The sequence below is a fragment of the Morone saxatilis genome, unplaced genomic scaffold (genome assembly GCF_004916995.1).
Source record: "Morone saxatilis isolate NCDOM2014 unplaced genomic scaffold, NCSU_SB_2.0 Contig8, whole genome shotgun sequence".
NCBI lineage: Eukaryota > Metazoa > Chordata > Actinopteri > Moronidae > Morone > Morone saxatilis.
The window spans coordinates 320,047-329,238 of record NW_023340257.1 but is presented as its reverse complement, the minus strand read 5'-3'; the positions used below and the strand labels follow the sequence as shown (position 1 = coordinate 329,238).

Here is a 9,192-nt window from a genome sequence, read left to right as displayed (position 1 = left end):
CTAGATAGGGCCTTTTGCATTTTTGCGGCCACTGTAGTTTCTCCTAGATGCTAAGAACAGGAGAATGAGGCGAGGGAGTTGCAATAAGCAACTACACTGCTAAATGCCAACAAATCCTACATACTGGACCTCATCTATCTTTCTTCACTACACCTTAACCTTTATTACCTTCAGTTGTAACAACAGGTTACACACAAAAAGAGAGGAAAAATACATTTTCCGAAACCCGTCAGACCTTGAGATCCATGACGATGGACTGGACCAGGAGGAATATGGTTGAGTGGTCCTCCCAATTGATGTAGGTGGAGGCTTTACACAGTTTGACACAGGCGATGGCAGCGCTCTCCATCAGCTGCTTACTGCCACCCTGGCCTGCTAAAGCTTTCCGCAAACTGTCCAAAAACAGTTTCTGCAGACACACAACAGGACAAAATGCGTGTGAGTGCTGGAGTCTCTGCTGTGTGTGTGTGTTTGTGTGTATGTGTGTGTTCTTTCCTCCCACCTTGTTGGCCTTGCTGTCTTCCACCGTGTCTTTGGAGATGGTGTGTGTAATTTCTGGACAGAGGATGAGGAGGATGATCTGCAGTGGCCACACAGCTGCCTTCCTCTTGGCACTCTCCGCAAAGCTGTCTACCAGGTCGAACAGCTTCTCTGCGGCTTCTGAACACACCACCACACACAGTTAATGACAGAAACCTCACTTTTAAAGAATCATCTTGAGGAGCATCCAAAAAAATCTGTGGATGTTGCTGCGTGGGGGTATCATTTTCATCCTCCCTACCACTCCTTCACATCTACTGTTCTGTCCCTGTCTATCTAAGTTTGCGCTGCTTGACCTTATTCAAAATGCAATAAAGCCTACAGGGACCAGTAGAGGTGGAGTGAAATGCCCATGCGGGTGCACGTCTATAAATTTGGGTAAATAATTCTGAATAATGAATGATGTCTGCGTATGTGTGAATTCATATGAACTTGGAGCTGATCTGCGCGTCACTACTGGGCAGTATGAAGGCTATATACCACGAGAAAACAGAAATGTGTTTACCATCAGAGATTTGCTCATATTAATTCTGAGGGAACTCTCTAATGTCTGTGCATATCATTATGCCATTGTGGGCTGGGACTACTTTTTATCACGTGATAAAAGAGCTTAATTTATGTGGTATTTGCTGGATAAGTCAAATCATACAGACTTCTCTATAAACACTGTTTTCAAATGAAGCTCAGAACATGTACTATTATACTAGCTGTGTTGTCTAAAAATAAGGCTGTGAAGAATTCTTTCAACTAGTGCCTCAAAGCACATGTGATTAATTATTGATGACTGGCTTGGTTTGTCTGTATCTGTAGAGCTCTTATACAAATGTAATCAAGTCAAATCAAATCAGTAAGACTGAATGCTTTGAATCCATTCATACCTGCCATATCTGCCTGTGGTCGCTGGTAGAGCATGGTGAACTCATCTGGGTAATTCTCCACCCAGTTCCAAAATGCCTGTGGAGAGAGAGCAAGTAGAAGTTCAACTTTGGAAACATTTCTCTGCTAACAAATGTTAACCATTGCTCATTTATTGTTGACATTTCAGATATCCATTAGTATACTCTAGCACACTATAATCAAAACTTTATGAGAGCCATTTAAAGTATTATAGTTTATATAAGTTTACTGTATTGTTTAGACAGAAACAGGGCAGTGTACAAGTACCTTTTCTAAGCTGTTGATGACTGCTAACTGGGCCGGCTTCTTGAGAGCTCTAAACTTCAGTACAGTTTCTGCAAGAAAACACAACAAAATTAACACATAGATCACAGAGACTGTCTCAACCTCTACCTCAATTTCTTAATAATTTCTGGCTATCACATTAACAGAACAGGAGGAACTCTTGAAGCAGCACTGACACAGTTCTTTACCCGGGTCTAACTATTCTAATAGATTGGAACAATGCCTGGGTACCCATAACCTTGCAAGGCAGCTAGACTTGCAAGATCACACGAGAATCCATCTTTCCAGACTTAAAGCTATGAGCTTGTGTCCAACTACAGTGGTTCGGACCCAATCAGTGTCCTATGAGCAACTACTGGCAGCTACATAGTCCATATACCACAGAGACAAGCACAGTTTTCAGATGCTAGTTTTGTTAAGTTATCAATGTTACGTTAGTTACGTAATGTAATAACGCATCGTAACACAACGTGTTTTTTGTGGTTATTTTAAGTAGCTAGTGTGTGTGAGTCATCTTGTTTCCTTATCATCTCTGTTGAGGGTTGCACATGTGCAACTTTCTGATGTACAGTCAATCATAATGTGTTACAGCATCTGTAAATGCAGGACCCCTAAGCACATCTGGTGCCTACAGTGGCTGCTAAAGAGGTTAGCATAGATGCTGCTAGCAACAGTCCTCTCAGAACTGGAGAGCACTCCTCATTGAAAGAAGAACAAAGAACGGCACTGAAGGATTTTCTCCATGTAAAAGATGTTTTCACTCTTTTCCCGATTGACTTCAGTAAGAGTTTGACTACGTCATATGGTTCATTGATCTGATTGGTTGAAGTTTACCCATGATAGACGCTGACAGACAGATGATTCATCCATTCACCTGCTTGCCCTTTTCTGAACTGTTTCAAATGATGACTTTCCACATGGTTCTCCGTAACAAACCATCTGGCGCAGTCAGGTTAGTGTACTCCGAACATAAAGACAGTTCGATCAGAAATGTGTGACAATATTTAACTGAAAGAACTGTGGAGTTCTGAGCCTGATAATGTAAACCTAGAAGAACATTAGAGGCTAACCTTGCAGCAGTCTCTTCAGCTTGGAGCAGTCAACATTGATGTACTGCATCAGCTCTATGTCATGAACATCCACATTGTCCTCCGAACACACGGTCAGCTCCTGTAGCCTGGGGAGACACAAAAGCACACATGGATTCTGCCCTGAATGCAGGCAAAGACACCAAGAGATGAAATATGAAATGATTTTTCAGCCTTCATCTGGATGTGAGATTCTTTTCCACGATCACCCTGCTCAATATGAACACATTCCAGCAAGCCTGGGCCACATAGTTGAAAACATTATTAAAGTGATATTAAAATTATATTTTCTGAATTGCAAATGCATTATGTGGATGTTAATTATCAAAAATGATATGAAATGAAATATGAAATGTGGTGCTTTAACCCAACTACAAAACAAAAACACCATGATTCAGAATCTGGAACCAGTGAATTCTTGGCATTTTTGCTTATGAAGTTGTTTGCCAATTAAAGTTTTGTCAGCTCATCAATACACTGACTAATCATTTCAGCTCTACTGGACAATACACAGTAAATTCACAGAGACAGCTCCAAAGAGACGGCAGCTAGGGGTTTGGAGGCTCACTCCAAAATACCTGGTGGAGATGCGGCTGAAGACGGCGTTGAAGTTGTTGCAGCTCAGGGAGAAGAGGACAGCTGAGGCCGAGGCCCGGAGCTCAGCGGCGTGTTGGTGGCCCTCACGGTATGTGTGGATGAAATGGCAGATCTCCGGCAGCAACTGTTTGACCAGCATGGTCTCATCCAGACGCAAGCAGTCCTTGGATTGCTGAGGAGGGAGGACACAGTCAGGAAAGAGCCAGTCGTCTGTTTAACTGATTTGATCCTCCATGTTAGAACTGGGGAGAAGCTATGGGTCAGCACCAAAAGGAGCAGGTCAAAAAATCACTGGAGATTTGTAGGCCAGAACGAACAAATCGAGGGCTCTAAAATTTTCTCCTACAGACTTGGAAGGTTGAGATGTATTCAGATGGTTACAATCTGCAACTTCACCACTAGAGGCCACTGAATCGAATACACTGACCCTTTAAGTACTCATATCAGTACTTGGCATCAGCAAGTACCCAAATGTAAGTACTTGGACTTATATTTGGTGCATCCAAACATTTAGAAACCTATTCCAGTTCAGAAGCACAACATCAGCCACAAATGCAGAAAGGTACCTGGCTTCCATCTGACCATGAACGCTAATAATAAAAACCTGTACAGGAAGCTGAAAGCAGGTCCCATCGCATGGTAGGCTCCCACTAAATGCCTGCAAATGTAATCCGGGCCTGCTGATCCACCGAGAAACTCCAAGAGATGAGGAGAGTGTGATTGATGGCAGATAAGTACATTAACAGTGGTTTGTCTCTCTGTGAGCACAAACACAGCAGCACAGATACTGAATCATTTCTGAGTTGGATTTTAGATCATTTCTAAAATCTGAAGTTTTTTAAAAGTGACTGTTTTCTACAGATGAAGACAGCGTGGGGTTCAAAGGGGAAGACTCACCCCAGCCAGGCACTTCTCCAGGGTGTCAAGAATGATGAGCTGGGAGAGGTAGAGGTTCTTCTCAGAAGCTTCTCCAAATATCCGCTGTGAAGACAATCACAGTCAGAACATCATTCACTCAGCATTTAGCACACCGCATTAGGAAACATCAGGGTTTGGTGTTGTCCTACCTTCCGGACCAGTATCACTTCATTAGACTTGGATACACACTCCTCCCTAAAATCATAGCCTTACTAACTAACTTATTTTTCTACTTCATGTACATCATAAAGCCTTTAATATAAAGACTATAAAAATAAAAATATGAATTATCTTAGGTTCAGATTATATTATATTTTTGACATCATGTCGCGGGCCGGAGGGAGGGGGCAGGTTGTTTGAGATTCCGGGATTAGCATAAAGTGGGCATGTCTGTAAAGGAGAGACCCATAGAACCCATTTTCTGTTCGATGGACTTTGCCATCGCTGTGTGAAAGGGTGACACGTAGTGTAAAAGCGTTTTGAGTGGTCGGAAGACTAGAAAGGCGCTATACAAGTACAGGTCCATTTACCACTAAACTATAGCAGAGCTGTTGTATTGGACTGCATTAGATTGTAGTCATTGGCACATCTGCATGTGAAAAAAGTGGGCAGGATTGGGCAATGAATGCTTTCGAGGAGAGACTGTCCAAAAAATGCGTGCCAGCAGTCTATATGTCACTAGCAGAGCTGGAAAGGGTTGCTTCACTACCAGTATAAATAGGAGGGATGATTACAGCAACCAACAACCCACTGCCCTCTCCTTACACAGAGGAGGAAGAACCCCACTCACCATGTTGTTGACATTTTTGAGGATGGTGGTGAGGCCACTGATGACGAGGGAGAACTTGTACTTGGAGATGTTGATCAGACATTCCTTGTTGTGCTCTGTGCTGACTTTGGTGTGGGTGTTCTGGTGTCCAACTTTAATGGGAAGCTGGAAGAAAAGACAAGACGGTCAACACACTGTTCAGTTCATGGCATTACATTACAGTGGAGTCAATTCACCATTACGGAATATTATTCTGTGTAACATTGTCGGCTTTGTTATTTTTATTGGGCTGCAATCATCACATACTGTAGCGTCCACAGAGTTTCCTATTACGGACGAGTCAAAACTGCACAGCTAAAAAACAACATCGCAACGACTACAATGCCAAACTCAAGGCTTCAAAGCGGTGCACCACAAGCCAATGACATCACAATTGGTTCGCACTTAGTGAACTCATACTTTTGTCCAACAATAGTCAGCTGTATCAGGCCTAAAAATTGGACTCCTAATTGAAAGTCTTGGACTCAATACAGCCCCATGGTTTCACCATGAAGTCAGACTGTCACACCATCACATGCACATACTACACAACATAAAACAGGCTATTCCTCTGTTTGCAGTCCAGTGCAGCATAGCGCGGTCTGTGAGCTCTTTGTTTCATGCAGCTAGGCCTAGTCATTCCTCTAAAGGTCATACATGCACTCAGTGGCCAGTTGATTAGGTACACCTAGCTTAAGCTAATGGAGACTAATACAACAGCTCTGCAATAAATCCTCCCTGCCTAAACACTGTTCAGATAGAGGCAAAAGACAAATAGAAAAATATATTCCTTGTTCCTCCAACATAGTTCTCACTGGGGTGGGCGTCTAGTTTATTGTTGGAGCTAGAGAAAAAATAAACTGGGTACATGAAAAAGGGAGAGACAGACGACTTTTATAACCCAACATATAAGTACAATACCAGGGGAAAAAATGAAAAAATAGCTTGTTCAGTGGACAGCAGTGTAAACATAAATCCAGTGACTCCTGTGTATGTAGTGTCAATGTACAGACCACCATGTAGAATGAATGTCACTCCAGATCACGTCACAGGTGCAACTCAGGTAAATGGTAATGCTAAAGTGACCTGAGCCACAGCCATCATATTTATCGAAAAGTGACGAAATATTTAATATTTTCCATGATTTCCTAAGGTATGGGAAATGTTGATCGCCATATATGAAGATGGACGACATGACAGTTCTCCAAAAGTGAACCCAAAACATCTTGATCGCTCCCTGGGGTTGCAGTATACTTCATGAAGCCCACTGCCTCCATGTTAACAGGAACAAACAAAAAAATCTAAGTAATACAAATACATTTTTCCCCAAAGATGGTATGTCATTTTAGGTAGTTCTTATTACACTGATGTATGTTCAAGTGTTCATTTTCTGATCAGTTAAGTTTTAATTAGTCATCCGAAGCTCAAAATGGATGTCCCGAGCAACGTTGCATAGTACAACAGTGTTTACAAGCACCATACCAATAAGGATTTTTCAAGGCCGATACAGATACTATACCAATACAGATTTGACTTTTTACTGTACTACATGCATTTGATCATTTTAGTTCATCTGCAAATTATTATTAATGCAAAATATAAAACTAATAAATTATGATGTATTATTATAAATTAAGCTACCCAGCAGTATAAAGTAATCAGTTGCAACATTAAAGTGATGAACACATTAACGTAGCAATAATTATAATCCAGATATATAATATATATCATTCTGAAACAATTGATTCCACACTTTTAGTTTTGGCACTAAGTAGAGTTTGATGCTAATACTTTTTTTTTGTACTAAAAAAAAAAAAAAATAATAATTTCATTTTTTTTTTATATTTCAGAGATTCTTAGAAGCAGCTCGTGCCATAGTTTGAGTACCAGTGGTTTAGAGACTGGCTTGTGAGTCCAGAACACCCCGCATATATAAAATGAGCCACAATGCAAGACAGCTGAATGGACATATCAGTTTCTTTAAGCACTGAGTGGACAGTTCAACATTCCTCAAGTTCTGTCAGGAACACTCACATCATTTATTGCAAATTGCCTGGCTGTGACAGAGCTGGCTGTGAAGACGAAAACAGGAAGTGGGCCGCATCTCTGCAATGCTCTCTCCGATCTGGATCATAATTTATATGCAAGTAGACAAGTCCTCATTGGACCTGTGAGCATTACACTCCTGCTTGACCCTCCAATGTTCTGCTTGCAGTTACATTAACTAACTATATCTCTCTTTCATATTTATTGGTAAAGTGCGGTACTCTGGACGGATTCACTGAGAGTGACTTGTCAATCATAAGGTAGCCACGCCCTAAAGCCCTGCTTTATCGTCTATTTGACACTAAATGGGACCATAATTTACTAAATGAACATGTCATGTTTGGAAAATGCTTTATGTTTGCAGGTTTCAGAATATGCTTGTATCTGATATACTCTTTGAAAAATATTTTTTTAAACATAATCTGGTGTTTCATCCACACAATCAATGAACCAAAAATCTTTTAATATTTAAAATTAAACAACCCATTGTTATATTTATTTGTCGTCTCCTGCCGTGTCCATCGTCATTCACAACTGCCCCATATCCAAAGATTGCTGTGTCCAGACCTTCCTGGCCGAGCCTTCCTTCCGCACCAGTTTTGTTTTGTACAATATCTGCAGAGAGAAGGAATGTCAGTCTGGATGACAATCCTCTCTCACAAAACAATGAACAACAACGTCCTTCATGCAACTGTCAAACATATCTAAATTGGCCTCAAAGGTTCATTCTTGACCTTGGAAACAGACCAGAAAAAGCCTCATCACAAAATCTACTTTCTTGATATTTCTAAAACTTTCACTTTACATCGAGTTAGGTAGATTAGACAGAATTCCATGATTGAGGTCACATGATAAAAACTAAACCATCTCCATGACAACTGAGCAACACCGTTCCCCAAGAAAGCCCAAGAGCACTGTGGACCTGATAGATAAGTAGCTCTGAAACACGCGATTGTTAAAAGACCTACAAGAAGGCTACAAGAAAACCTGATAAGCATATTAAATATATAATATATATCATAGCTGTAGTGTTTATAGACAGTTTTAGCAGATTTAGTGAACACCGCTCAACTACATATAGGAATGTCCTATAGTTAGTTGGGGCGGTGTTTCAGGCGCGGCTGTGGCTCAGCAGGAGGAGCGGGTTGTCAAACTAATCGGGAAGGGCTCCGATCCCCAGCCTTCCTCTGCACATGTCGAAGGTGTCCTTGAGCAAGATACTGAACCCCAAATTGATGCTGTGAATGGTGTCATGAATGAGTTAGGTTTTCTGTTCGATGGGCTTTGCCATCACTGGAGTGAATGTGTGTGAAAGGTTCAGGTCAAGTGCATGCTAGTGTAAAAGCGCTTTGAGTGTCGAAAGACTATGAAAGGCGCTATACAAGTACAGCGTCCATTTTACCATTATCATGGTATCCCAAATGGTTTCCAACAATGGTTCAAAGCTCAGAAGAAAGTCGTCATTTTATTCAGGTAACGCGTTTCGTTTCACTGGTCGCCTGTCCGGATGGGGTAGTATTCCCCTTTGTGCCTGCGTCAGATTGTGGTTGCTGGCCAGAAGCTGTCGATACATTGACTGTTTATCCAGTTGAAGCCACATTTTTACCATTCCAACTGTTTAGATCTTGGTGCTTTTCTAACTCTAGATTTGAACCGGATGAAGGATTTTAGTCACTGGTGTCTGGGATCTAAGTTACCGGTTACAAGTTCAGATGTTCAATGAGCACAGAGAAACTCCACTTACAGCAGATGAATGTGAAAAACATCATTCTAGGGTGTCAAACTCTGCAACAGACATTTTCAAACAGCACACTGGGGAACGCGAAGAAAACTGAGTTCTGACTGGAAGGGGACTTAACCACTTGCTTTTAATTTAATATATGGTTGTTGCAACCACACTGGTTTACATTCAGTTTGATAGCTAAAAAGGAGGCGCATAAGATAAACATAATGTCTAGCACTATCAAGATAACTTAGAAAGACTCCTTAATTTAATTGGAGTCTATTTATGAC

At 41.2% G+C, this 9,192-nt stretch overlaps 1 protein-coding gene across 1 annotated transcript in view; it reads right to left on the bottom strand.

The window, feature by feature from the left end:
• nf1a (neurofibromin 1a) overlaps nt 1–5,259 on the bottom strand; it is a gene marked incomplete at its 5' end in the record, with an annotated part of 65,945 nt that extends 60,686 nt beyond the window's left edge. The window contains 8 exon segments of the mRNA XM_035679457.1: nt 236–409; nt 503–660; nt 1,419–1,494; nt 1,705–1,772; nt 2,793–2,899; nt 3,389–3,579; nt 4,305–4,388; nt 5,116–5,259. Of these exon segments, the coding sequence (XP_035535350.1) occupies nt 236–409; nt 503–660; nt 1,419–1,494; nt 1,705–1,772; nt 2,793–2,899; nt 3,389–3,579; nt 4,305–4,388; nt 5,116–5,259 (1,002 nt within the window).
• Nucleotides 5,260–9,192: the final 3,933 nt, after the last annotated feature.